The sequence below is a fragment of the Mus caroli genome, unplaced genomic scaffold (assembly GCF_978045245.1).
Source record: "Mus caroli unplaced genomic scaffold, Mus_caroli_1 scaffold_20, whole genome shotgun sequence".
In the NCBI taxonomy this organism is placed as follows: domain Eukaryota; kingdom Metazoa; phylum Chordata; class Mammalia; order Rodentia; family Muridae; genus Mus; species Mus caroli.
The window spans coordinates 6051915-6065264 of NW_028227275.1; the positions used below are offsets into that span (position 1 = coordinate 6051915).

General features: G+C 45.6%; 1 protein-coding gene across 1 annotated transcript in view; it reads left to right on the forward strand.

The window, feature by feature from the left end:
* The first annotated feature begins 1376 nt into the window (after positions 1–1376).
* LOC110285938 (guanylate cyclase 2G) overlaps positions 1377–13350 on the forward strand; it is a 41720-nt gene continuing 29746 nt past the window's right edge. The window contains exons 1-6 of the mRNA XM_021152413.2: positions 1377–1763; positions 4148–4496; positions 6690–6799; positions 8930–9115; positions 11139–11280; positions 12408–12543. Coding sequence (XP_021008072.1) covers positions 1380–1763; positions 4148–4496; positions 6690–6799; positions 8930–9115; positions 11139–11280; positions 12408–12543 — 1307 coding nt within the window. The 5' untranslated portion in view covers positions 1377–1379. The remainder of the gene's footprint in view (positions 1764–4147; positions 4497–6689; positions 6800–8929; positions 9116–11138; positions 11281–12407; positions 12544–13350) is intronic.

The window sequence follows — 13350 nt, forward strand, 5'->3', positions numbered from 1 at the left end:
ATCTTAGTCACTGAGACCTAGTTCATCTAAGATAAATGATGACCTCCAACGCAATGTTCCATGAGCACATTCTACATCAGAAGGTCTGGAGTGGGGCCCTGGAATCTCTGCTTGTAACTGTCAGGAGACTGGTGGTTTGGAACAGGAAACTTTAAAGATCATAGCAGACTATCACGCTAAAATATCTAAGTATCAGATGAATGGGAGGAACCAGGTTTTACCCAACTAAAATCCATGGAAGGTGGGAAGTTGACCATTTAGAATGAATGTGCCTGGGAAATGTCTAGGCCATCTTATCTGGGATGGCTGTGGCCTTCCAAGAGCCTTGTCATCCTCTGATATGTAAGACAGTAAAGAGCTGGCTATCCCCCTACCCTAATCTTCTTGCCATGATCTATATAGAGAGAAGGTCAATATTTATTGACCCATGTTCCTCTAAGCCCAGGAGAGAGAGAGAGAGAGAGAGAGAGAGAGAGAGAGAGAGAGAGAGAGAGAGAGAGAGAGAGAGGGTATACCTGGTTGGCAGTAACATTAGTTCACCTGTTCTAAGTGTTTTCTATAAAATGGACTGAGTAGACAATAGCTTCCATTCTTACTAGATCTAATGTTGGTGTGTTGTATGTTTGTGCATGCGTGTTCATGCATGTGGAGGTCATTAGATATCGTCCACAACTGCTCTTCAACTTATTTTTTGAGACAGGGTATTCCACTGATTCAACTAGACTGGCTGGCTGGCTAGCCACAGGTCCTCCTGTCTCTACCTGTCTTGAGTTGGGATTACAGGCAAGCATCACCATGCTCAGCTTTTATCGTGTGTTCAGAGCGTTGAAGCAAAAGTCTTCCCCCGACCATAGTGAGCACTTTACCAACGGAGCTATCTTCCCAGCCCCTCAAACTAATTTTGATGGAATGGCTTTTTATGTCAGCCTTGTAGCAGGGACTAGATTTACATCTTCTTGTAATCTTCCCCACACCACTTGGGGGAAGATGTGCACCAATCATGTCTGGGTCATACAATTAACATGAAGAGCAGTTAGAATTCTAGCACAGGGTCTCTTACTATGTGAGTGAACTCAATGGCTTCACATAGGGTCAACATGACTTGTCCAGCAGCACAAAGGTCATCAGTGATGTCATTGGGCCAACATCCAGGGACTTCTTGACTCCTCACTTCTACCTGTTTTCTGTAGCTCTGCTGCCTCTGTATTGTGTTAGGGCCTGCTGAGAAAGAGCCGGCTTCTGTTAATTAGTGACACTGAACAGAAAACAAGCTGTGATCTCTGGGGACTCTTCACTCTCATATAAGTTCTGGGCATGAGTGGTCAAGAGGCTGAGCCTACCTGAGTTGTATAATGATACTTCATTAGATGCTACTACCCATGGCTTCTAGGACACACTCTGAGTCCCCGCTAGAACCTAGGCTCTATGCTGGGGCGGGAAGCCGTGCAGATCATCCATCTCTGGTTTTGATGCTCTTTGTCGTTATGCTAGTGACTTGTCTGGAAGCTGCTAAGCTCACCGTGGGGTTCCATGCCCCCTGGAACATCTCTCATCCATTTAGTGTTCAAAGGCTGGGGGCAGGCCTCCAGACTGCTGTGGACAAGCTCAACTCAGAGCCAGTGGGTCTTGGGAATGTGAGCTGGGAGTTCACTTACACCAATTCAACATGCAGTGCCAAGGAGTCCCTTGCGGTTTTCATCGACCAGGTCCAGAAAGAACATATTTCTGCTCTGTTTGGACCAGCATGCCCAGAAGCAGCAGAGGTAGAGTATGGAGTATTCTAAAAATGATGTTTGAATTTCTACTGAAAGGAATGAACATACAGATAAAGACACAAATTCCATTCATCTCTTCTTATTGACGTTTACATTTTTGATTAAAATTTAATTGTATATATTCATTGTACATGGTAGTGCATTATATAAGGACACTTTCAGATGGGTATATATTATATATAGTTTCATTAGTCTCTGGGCAAAAATTGTAACAATTGCTGTCTAGGTCTTAGGTTTTTCTCTTCTCTTCTCTTCTCTTCTCTTCTCTTCTCTTCTCTTCTCTTCTCTTCTCTTCTCTTCTCTTCTTCTGTTCTCTCCCTCCCCTCCCCTCCCCTCCCCTCCCCTCTCCCCTCCTCTCCCCTCCTCTCCTCTCCTCTTTTCTTTCTTTTTTTTTTTGAGACCATGTAACTACAAGAGTTAATGGTCTTAAAGACTTTCGAGGAATGACTAGTTCACTAGTTCATGTGCCCTTCCCCTCCTGCTTGTTTGACTCATTGCTTCTTATGTTGTCAGCTACTTGGTTTGGAGAATTTGGGACTGACACCAGGGCTTGGTTTTAAAAATAACATTATCAATTGTTAAAGGAGGCTTTCCTTTGGTGTGTATAATAAATTATTCAGGGATGCTCACAGCAAGCTGGAGAGACTACGGCATGACAGATTGGTCTAAGCTACAGCAAATGAGGGAAACGTGGCAGTTTGTGGTTAATGGGATTAGCTTAGTCAATGTCCTCGGGTGTCCTGCCATCTGAGAGAGGACGGGGAGGGTGACTAAGAGACCTCACTCCCCCAGTGCTGTGGAACTCTTGTTGCTGTGAAGCTCAGGTGGCCTTTGCAATGTCTGCCTCTCTGCATTTGACATCTCTCTGGTTAGCTAAACCTTGCCCTTCCTTCAAGGTCAGTTCCGAGTGCTGAGGCCCTGCTCGCCCTCTGCTTTAGTTTTACCTGTCCGTAATTCCTCAGTGTGGAGTCATTTATCATTAATTTGTTTGAGTGTGTATGTGAATATGTCTCATTTTTGTAGGAGGCCAAGCAATGAAACACCTCTGAAATACAGACTAGAAAACACTCTTTATTTTCCTCCAGGCATTGAATGTTACTCTTACTTAAGTTCATTTATACATTTTGTTTTATAATCTTTATTGAGGTGAGATTGAAAACCCACAGGAATTTGATAATTCATTCCAAATTAACGTTTTTGAAAGCAAAAAAAAAAAAAAAGTAATCGATTGCTTCCCTTAATGCCTGTAAATGTACATCTATAAATGCTATAGGGTAGGATGCTTTCCAGGGCTATTCTATATATCTCAGCTCCCGTGAGGGGCATTAACTTCTTTAAAGGTCTCTGAAGTTTTTTGTAAAATGTAATATCTTAAAGAAAACACACAAGAAACTAGTGGATGAGTGAGTACAGGAAGCATTTAAACGGGGGTCTATGGCTTGAGTTCTACTGTTCCCATTACACTACTGTCACCTATGCAACGCGTCCCTGTACCTCCATAGTCCCATCTTTAAGTTGGGAACAATGACCATCTGTATCCATAGAGATACTCCAGAAGCTTAGGTAAGTGCTCAGGCCCTCAGTGCGTCATCCGCATCATCTCCTCCCCTCCAAGGTCAGGGATCACCAAGGGGACTGTCAACAGGAGATGAAGACTGTGGGTGGCTACCACCAAACACTGCTTTCAGAACTCAGAAGGAAAGCTGCACATATGAGCTCACATCAGCTGTGAGAGCATCACACTACGTGTGTGAGATCAGGCGAAGCAAAATCTAAGCATGGAGGGCGGGGTGGTCAGGACTCCCCACTCCTAGCTGGGAAAAGATTGACAGTTGTTGGCTGATGAGGGAGGGAGAGTTAGTTTTTTTCAAGCATGCAGCCTCTGAGAGGCTATCTATGTTCCTGTAGATGGCCACATACTCATACAAGCTACCAGTTCTGACTGGAATCAGTGGGTTAAAAAAACAAAATAAAGAAAAATAAAATAAAATTCTCATGAGGTTGGGGAGGAATAGTTGGGGAATGGGGTAGAAATTGGAGCTAACAGATGTTGATTGGGTGTTGATTGAAACACATTTTATGCATGTACAAAAATTCTCAACCAATAAAAATACCAACTTGGAAATGATTCTATTGAAAACTAAAGATAGAAATTATCATGAACGTTCTTAATTGAGGGACTAGAACGTAGCAAGGACTTGAGAATCTCTGCATTTATTATTCTTGTCCCCTGAGGTTCCTGCACTACACATTAAAGTTGCAGAAATGACCCACAGGTTCCCTGAACCTGAGCTCTCTGCAGACACCATGTCTGAAGTGTGAGTGTGGGGTCAGCTCCGTCACGGAAAGCTACTCTCTTGTTCACTTTCAAGGTTATTGGTTTATTGGCCTCTGAGTGGAACATCCCCTTGTTTGACTTCGTTGGACAAATGGCAGCCCTGAAAGACCACTTCTGGTGTGACACCTGCGTGACACTTGTGCCACCCAAGCAGGAAATCAGTGCGGTGCTTCGGAAAAGCCTGCGGTACCTGGGCTGGGAACATATCGGGGTGTTTGGAGGGTCCTCTGCAGATTCCTCCTGGAAACAAATGGATGAGATGTGGGGGGCTGTTGAGGACGGACTCCAGTTCCATTTCAACATCACTGCCAGCATGAGGTACAACAGCAGCAGCTCAGACCTTCTGCAGGAAGGCCTCAGGAATGTGTCGTCTGTCGCCAGGGGTAAGTAGGCAAGAGTCTCCCTTAGCTCGTGTTTGGGGGTTGTTTAGAAACAGCTATGAACTTGTCTTTATACTTATTTTTCTATGAGTATAAAAAGAAGGTGGACACAGGTACAAAATTAACAATATATTAATCAGTTTCTTTATTATACATAATATATACACATGTATATATATATATGCATATATATATATATATATATATATATATATGCATGTGATGTGAAATCACAGATGTTATAGAGTTGTGCTGTACAAAGTAAGTTCTAGAAGCAAACTCCTGCAAAGCTTGGGTTTTGTTACTGAAAACAAGGGCTTTGGAGACGGACATACTGAGTTTTTATTCCAGCCTTCTCACTTTTTAGCTGTGTGTTCACGAGCAAGAATCTTAACTTCTCTGTGCCATAGACATCTTCTCTATTAAAGAGAGAAAAGCACCTCTTTCTTAGGAAGGTCGGGACTAGATAGGGCTAAATGTGGGAAGGGCTTAGCGCCAAGTTTTGATAGGTAGTTGACCAACGTATGGCAGTCATTGCTTTTGTGACGTGGCTTAGAATACCCTAATTCACGCTTCTATGTCCTTCAGATTACACATGCTTCACGGCCATGACACCCGTGCTCACTCACTCCCCACCCCCACCCCAGCATGCCTAGGAGCTTTTCCTCAGCCTTCCAGACTCAGCCTCAAGTTTACCTCCTCAGGAAGACAGGCTGGGATCAGATCCTTGTCTCTCTCTGGTGAGAGTGCTCAGTTATGTCCCAAGTCTTCACCCACTCACTGTCTGGGACTCCAAAAATGTCCTCCATAGGTTCGTGGGTCTGATGCTTGGTCTCCAGCTGGTGACTATTTTGGGAGGTTCTGGAATCTTTAGGAGATGGGGCCTGGCTTCGGAAAGTAGGTCAGCAGGAGTGTATTTGGAGGTGACACCTGGTTCCAAGTCTCCTCCTCACACTCTGCTTCTTGTCTACTGTGAATCGAGCAGTCTTCTCCCACATGCTCCCAACACAGCGATGTTCCACCGCAACACAGGGCCATGTGACAATGGACGGATATCTCTGAAACTGTGGACTCAGATGAGCCTGTCTTCCTTTATGGTGTTCTCCAAGGTATCTGTGAATGATGAAAAGCAGTGGCTGATGCTAACCCGACAGTGGGGCGATGGCTGATGCTCCCCCGACAGTGGGTCCCATTCTGTCTTGCTCACAGCTGTTTCCCGAGAGCAAGCCTGACACACACTTAAAGCTTGATAGATGAAGACAGTAGCTTGCCTAACCTAAAAGCTAAACTGCCTCTTCCTCTGTGTGACCTCAGGATGGATGATGGTGTTACAGAGAAGAAACAAAGCACACGGTCACTTCTCCCCTTCCCAACGCAGAAGGTCCAAGTGTCCTTGACCCCAGTTCCTCTTTTACTTCCTCCTAATTGATGTGCAGCTGAGCCGCCACAGATTTGGGGTCAGCCAAACAAAAACGAGGCCAAGAAATGATCTCAGACTCCCTGGACTTGTACCCTGTGGTGGTGGAAGACCACAGCAAAGATTAGCTTCTTAAGGACAAAGGTTGACAGTTGTGTATCACCGGCTCAGCTTAAATATGCCCTACAATGGCACAGGCATTCCTATTTTCGGAATGATGTTCTAAGAAGTAAAAAGGGGGCTGGAGAGATGGCTCAGCGGTTAAGAGCACTGACTGCTCTTCCAGAGGTCATGAGTTCAATTCCCAGCAACCACATGGTGGCTCACAACCGTCTGTAATGGGATCTGATGCCCTCTTCTGGTGTGTCTGAAGACAACTGTAGTGTACTCACATACATAAAATAAGTAAATAAATCTTAAAAAAAAAAAGAAGTAAAAAGGTTGTGTCTTGTTTGCAGTGGGCTTATTTTAGACATTAAAAAGTGCGTCTGTGTATGCCGGAGAGTATATGATGCACACACACGCGCATGTGTGAGCACAAACAACTGGCTGTTTCCCACTTCTTCTTCTTTTTTTTTTATTTTAAAGATTTATTTATTTATTATATGTAAGTACACTGTAGCTGTCTTCAGACATTCCAGAAGAGGGAGTCAGATCTCGTTATGGATGGTTGTGAGCCACCATGTGGGTGCTGGGATTTGAACTCTGGACCTTCAGAAGAGCAGTCAGGTGCTCTTACCCACTGAGCCATCTCACCAGCCCTTTCCCACTTCTTCTAGTCATCATCCTAATCTGCAGCTCGGAGGATGCAAGGCACATTCTGCAGGCTGCAGAGGACCTGGGACTCGACACTGGAGAATTCGTTTTCATCCTCTTGCAGCAGCTGGAGGTAGGCTTGGTCAGCAGCTCTGTTGTGAGAGGTGATAAGAACTGCCAGGTGGCCGGGTGTGTTTGGGAACCAGATACTCACCGAGGCTCTAGGAGGTCAGTACCCTGAAGGTTTCTCTTAAGACCAGGGCTGGGGATATAGCTCAGGCAGTATAGTGCTCGACACACACCTTGGTCCTAAGAACCCACTTTAAAAGGCTTGGTGGCTCACACTTGTAATCCCTGTTCTGGAGAAGTGTGGAGTGGATGGCTTCCTAGGGTTTTATTGTTATCCAACCTAGCCTAGTTGCCTAGTTGGTGAGCTCAGGCCACTGAGAGACCCTGCCTAAAAAGTAAACAAAAGCAACATCAAACAATACCTGAGGTTGACCTCTGACCCTGACACATATGCATATGCACATGTGTACATGCACTTGAACACACACACACACACATGCATTCACATGAGCATGAATGGATGTACACACACCCCTGAGCACACACTCTAAAACAGACCAAGATGGAACTGAAAGCATTTACACAGAGTTCCTCTGCAGATAGACAGTGAGGGACTAGGTCTGGGCTGAGACGAGGTTAGCTGGCTCCAGCCAGCCTCTGTTCTCCAGGCAAGCACATATCAGCGGAACTCTCATTTCTGCCAAGTACATCAGCCTGTCTGAAGGACTCTCAGACAGGTGGCTCCAATTCTGTTTTTCCACAGCCGCTTCCCCATATCCTTGTTGACGTTCACACAGGCCTGTAGAGGCTGTCTCACTGGCCCATCAAACAGGTCCCAGATTTGCCTTCTTCATCATTGAAAAGGCCAAAGTACCACGTACTTACCCACAAGTGCTAAGTGGATATTTGACCTATGCTGCTGCCAGGCAGACATCATTATCCTTCCAACTCCCAAACCCAAGCCCTAGGTAGGGCCAGTGTGTTACCTCGTCTACGATCTCAGCACTCCCAAGTCACCCAACTGCTCTTTCAGAGTGAGTCTTTGTTTGCTATTTGTCTGTTTGTTTTATCTCTTTAATAGAATAAGAAATGGAGGCCCAGAGAGGTCAAATGACCTATCCAAGGCTGCACACCTACTATGTGTGTGTGTGTTCTAGCCCAGGGCCAGCCTCAGTGTCTGCGCTTACTGCTCTAAGCACATCTAAAAGGGTCACGTGCCTTTCTTTCCCTGCATGTCTACAGGGTAGTTTCCAGTCAGTGGGTTTTCCTTTCTAAGGTGAACTTGTTTTATATTCAGAAGGAACTAAAATGGAGCAAAGTTGATGTAAAGAGAAACAATAATGACTATATTTCCTTTGTCAGGAAGTATTGGAATGATCAGGCTGCCCCAGATTTCGCTGGGTGGATGGAATCCTACCCCTCTCTACTTCCCAGGGCATCCTCTTCCCTCTGCTTGTTATTATCAGTCCTTTCTTCATGTTCCCCTCATCGCTGCTTGCAGGTAGATGGTGGGAGGAGCAGATGGGACAGCACTTACAGTTTGCAGAGAATCACTTCCTGTCCTTCCTTTTTCCTTGTGAAACTCTGATAGTTCCAACTGGTATATAGTACAGAAAGAACATACAGTGGAGAGTACACCATGAAGTGTTCATACGCGATCACCCTGCTTCTTAAAACCATGCAGTGTCCATTTGATAAAAAATGATTTTCAGTTAGGTTTACACTGTAAAAAAAAAATCAAGCTGCAGAGGAACTGTACAATGTAATATCAGTTATATAAAGCACACATGCCTTGTATGTGTACACACACATGCCTGTGTGCCTCTAGATATGCTGACACTAGGGAATTTGGGATCCAGTGTTCACACTTGTCAGAGCAGATCGGCATCTAGATGCTACTGATGGTTATAAAGAGTGACAACGCAAAGCACAGTGGGACCAGGTGGTCCTAAATGTGCTCGGTTTGACAGTCTTTCCTGCTCCATAAGCTTAACATGTCTTAGCTGCTTGGTGCCTCCGTGTGTTTCTCCTTCTTTCTTCTCTGGCAGTGAACCTAGCATCACAGAGCCTTCTGGAATGATTGTATTTCCAAGAACTAGCACACGACAATTTAGGTTCCGTGGTGCCTTGAATGTAATTGGTCTCCCCGTGTCATTTCCTACAGCACAGTGACATTTATTTTGTTACATTTTAGGACAGTTTTTGGAAGGAAATACTGACAAAGGACAAGGTGACACGCTTTCCCAAAGTCTATGAGTCGGTGTTTCTCATCGCACCCAGCGCCTATGGAGGAGGCATTGGAGATGACGGTTTCCGGAAGCAAGTCTACCAAGAACTGAGGAGGCCACCCTTTCAAAGCTCCATCTCCTCAGAGGACCAGGTCTGCGGGCAGCTTCTACACAGTCGATTAGACATTTCTCTTTCTTCTTCCTGCCTCTTCTCCTACAACTACACACACACACACATACACACACACATACACTCAAACATATACGCACATACACACATATATACATACATACATATGCACACACATACACATACACTCATATGCATCCACATTTACACAGAGACACATACACATATACACACTCACACACACCTAAACATACACACACACACATCCACATATTACATCCACATATATACACAATCACACACATATACACACAGTCACACACATACTCATACACACATGCACACACATATACACACATGCACACACACATACACATACTAAATCCACATACACATATAGTCACATACATACCAAAGATACACCACACACACACACACACACACACACACACACACACACACATTTTCCCTAGCCCAAAATAAACAGTAGTGTGATGTTCTTTTGTGATGTTCATACCCATGACCACAGAGGAGCCAGAGTTATGGGGTGGAAAGCTACTGGCCTTTGCTATTTACTAACTATGGAGTCTTTGAGTAAATTACTTAATTTCCTCATAGCCGGATTTCCTCAAACATGAACTGGACTCCTCCGTGGCATCTCCCTTCCAAGCCGTGGCCTTGAGTGTCACACTACGCTGTGTTGACACAGCAGAAGAGATGCCAACGGGAACCTCAGACTATGCTGATGGCCTTTGTCAGGACGATGACGAGACGATTAGTCAGAACGGAGCAGTCAAATGGGGAGTGGCAGAGGTCAGGCAAGCAGATAGGCTTTGTGACGGAAGACAGTCATGAGAGGTCACATTAGTCAGCAGGAACATGACTGTGTACAGAGGGAGAACAACATGGCAGAATTTACTGAGAATCCTGACAAGAGAGGAAGCTACTTCTACTCTGGGGCCAAGCTGAGACAATGAAGACAGGGGCTTGATGAGGAATGAGAGTCAGACTGTAAACCTGACTGTGATGATGGTATGTGTGTGTACCTGTGTGTGCATACCTGTGTGTGCATGTGTGTGTTTATGTATGTGTGTGCACATGTGTATATATGTGTATGCATGTGTTTGTGAGTGTAATGTATGTATTGTGTGAGTGTATGTATGTATATGTGTATTTGTGTGTGTGAATGTTTAACATAGGTATGTATGTGTGTATCTATGTGTTTGTGTGTATGTGTGTGAGTTTGTAATGTATGTGTGTGCATATATGGGTGTGTGTGTATGTTTATGTGTGTGTGCGTGTGAATGTGTAATGTATGTATGTGTGTGAGTGTATAATGTATGAGTGTGTGTAATGTATGTGTTTATGTATGTATGTATGTATGTGTGAGTGTATATGTGTATATGTGTATGTATATACAGGTATGAGTATGTATATATGTATGTATGTATGTATGTATGTGTGTATGTGTGCGTGTGTGTATGTGTGTGAGAAAGGATGGTTATTTATAGGGATCTCTCTCTTCCGGCTGCTGTAGGGGAAAGGTGGTGTGTGTGTGTGTGTATGTTTGTGGGGGTGTGTATGTGTGTACACATATGTGTTTTGTTGATCATCAGGTACTGAAGAACTGTGGGCATCTGCCTCATCCAGCCACACTCATGTTTCACGAATTGTTTCATCCCAGGTTATAAATGAGTGAGCTGAGCCCCTGCCTCTGCTCTCACAGCCAGACAAATGACAGACATTCTGGCTTCTGAGTCTTCCACCCAGGCCGCATCCTCTTCCCACAAATAGCAGATAGCCTCTGGAGCTGTTCTTGGTCTGAGCATGTGATCCAATTAGAAAACAAGGGGCCACAAGGAAAGCTGAAGACTTGGACAGCTGGGTTTGCTATCATCCAGTGTGGGCGTGAGGTAGCTCCTTCCCTTCTCACACACACACACTGGTGCGGGCTGGTCCTGTGCTCAGAGGATGGAAGATGATTTCTTCTAGCTCCGTGGCGGGAGCTTAGGGTGTGCACACCTTGTTTGCTTCTCTTGTTGAAGGTGAGCCCGTACTCTGCCTACCTGCACGATGCTCTCTTACTCTACGCTCAGACTGTGGAGGACATGAGGAAGGCTGAGAAAGACTTCCGGGATGGGCGGCAGCTGATTAGCACCCTGAGAGCCGGTCAGGTGACACTGCAGGGTAAGGTGGTCTTTGAGCTCAGGCTTCTTAGCCACATCCCTGTGGACTTGGAGATGATGAACGCCTGCTATAGTTTTCCTCAAAGGCCTGCCTCATTCTGTTAAGGAATATTTATGATCTCAACACGATTCCAGGCTTCCACAGGGCATGTGGGCTTAGAGCTTCCTGACGGCTCCAGGTTTCCCTGACCAGGGGATGAGGAGGCCCCTGAACCTCATCCTTGTTCTTATCTTCATCCCCCTGGGAACTCTCTCTCTCACACACAGCTTCTAATAATGCCCCCCACACCCCAAAGGAACTTGCCTTTAGTGTATGTCGGAACAGTATGGAAGTCAGTGTAATATCCCAGAAAGCAAAGGGCACCAGGCCTCATAGCCCTGCACTGTGGGCCAACTCTGCCTCCCTTGGCTCTGGAAGGAAGACTTGGGACCCTGTGCCTCTAGGGTACATGCGATAGGGCTGAGTCACTCCTTTTCTAGGGACAGGATCACAGGGCCAGGCACATTGAAGCTACTGTCCTCAGTGGAACCTAACGCCAGGGCATGGCTTCTGGTTTGGGGTGTAGAACAGGTGTGCTTCCCCTTTCTGAAGTCTCTCCTTGATAACCAGAGTTTAGCATGTACCAAGCAGGTAGAGTAAACCTGCTGAAACTGAGCACCCTGCCAAAACTTCAGCACCCACCAGAGTCAGAAGGAAGGGCCCAGACCTTTGCAATCCTGTGTCTCAGAGATGCTTAGAAGTGAGTAGCCAGCACAGCAGGAACCAGAGAGGCAGCTGTCTCTCCTTCATCCCCAGCCAGCTGCTGCCCTGTGGGCATTCAGCTTTCAGTACATTTTCTGATTTCACGGGAGGCAGTTTTGGATGAAATGCATGCAAGCTGGCTTAATGTTGAGCATTTTTTTTTCTTCTTGACATTGGATGAGCCTTGAATTTGGAGCTAAAGAGGTCCACCTGCCTTCCCAGTGTAACTCCCACTTCTGAGACATCTTCTGTCCATTGGTGTTCGTATTGACCCTAGCTCAGGTTCTGTGAAATGGCGAAGCCTTGCATCATGTTTGATGGGATGGGCTGCCGCGTTCAGCTGTGAGAGCCACGTTACTCTCACCTGGTATAACCTCTCTTTCCAGGAATCACTGGTCCTGTGCTTTTGGACTCCCAGGGGAAAAGGCGCGTGGATTACTCCGTCTATGCTCTACAGGAATCTGGAAACAGATCCCTCTTCTGTCCCTTTCTTCATTATGACAGTTCTCAGAAAGTAATCAGGTACTGCTGGTCACTTCTGTAAGATTAATCATGTTGTCGGTGGGTGGGGGGAAGACCAGAAGCCTGGGATCTAGTTCTAACATTCTATTAATCAGTCTATTCACTCAGGAATGTCCGAGCCTTGGCCTGTGGGCTGCACGTATTTCAGGATAGTTATACATGCAACCTAACATAATATTGTAAACTCACGTGAAGCCTGAGGTATTTTCTGATATATATGTACACACACAGACACACACAAACTCAGTTCTCAAGCATGGGTTTTGTCGATGACATCATCGTGTTACAGTGTCAGAGCCTTCTGAACTCAGAAAGGTCAACTTTGGGAGTTTTGCTCAGATTGTGGGTCTGGTTCTTTTCAGGGTCCCTGGGGGAGGAGGGCGCTCAGGAGCACAGCATCCCAAGTTCACCTCCAGAGGGGCTTTACCTCCTTTGATGCCCCAACTGGATCCCATCCCCAATGGGACCCAGAAGAAGCTCTGAGCCCCCCCCCCCAAGGCAGTGAATGACAGGGTCACCTTCGGCCCAAGTCCACATTCAGTAAAACCCCTTGCCTATAAAGTGTGACTCCCAGAAGCTCATGTGGACATCGGGACTTTGTGCTGTTCTGAGTTCCCAGTACTAGGAATTCCCACAAAAATTTTTGGTTTTGTTTTTCTCAGCTACAAACCAACGAGGAGGTCAAAAGAAAGGCAAGGGTTTAAATTCAGTGTCTACCTGCTCCCATTTCTACTATCACTAACTCAGACTCCATGGGAGACATTTTCCCTCCCTTATTCTTTGGGAAAAGGAAGTCTCAGAATGGGT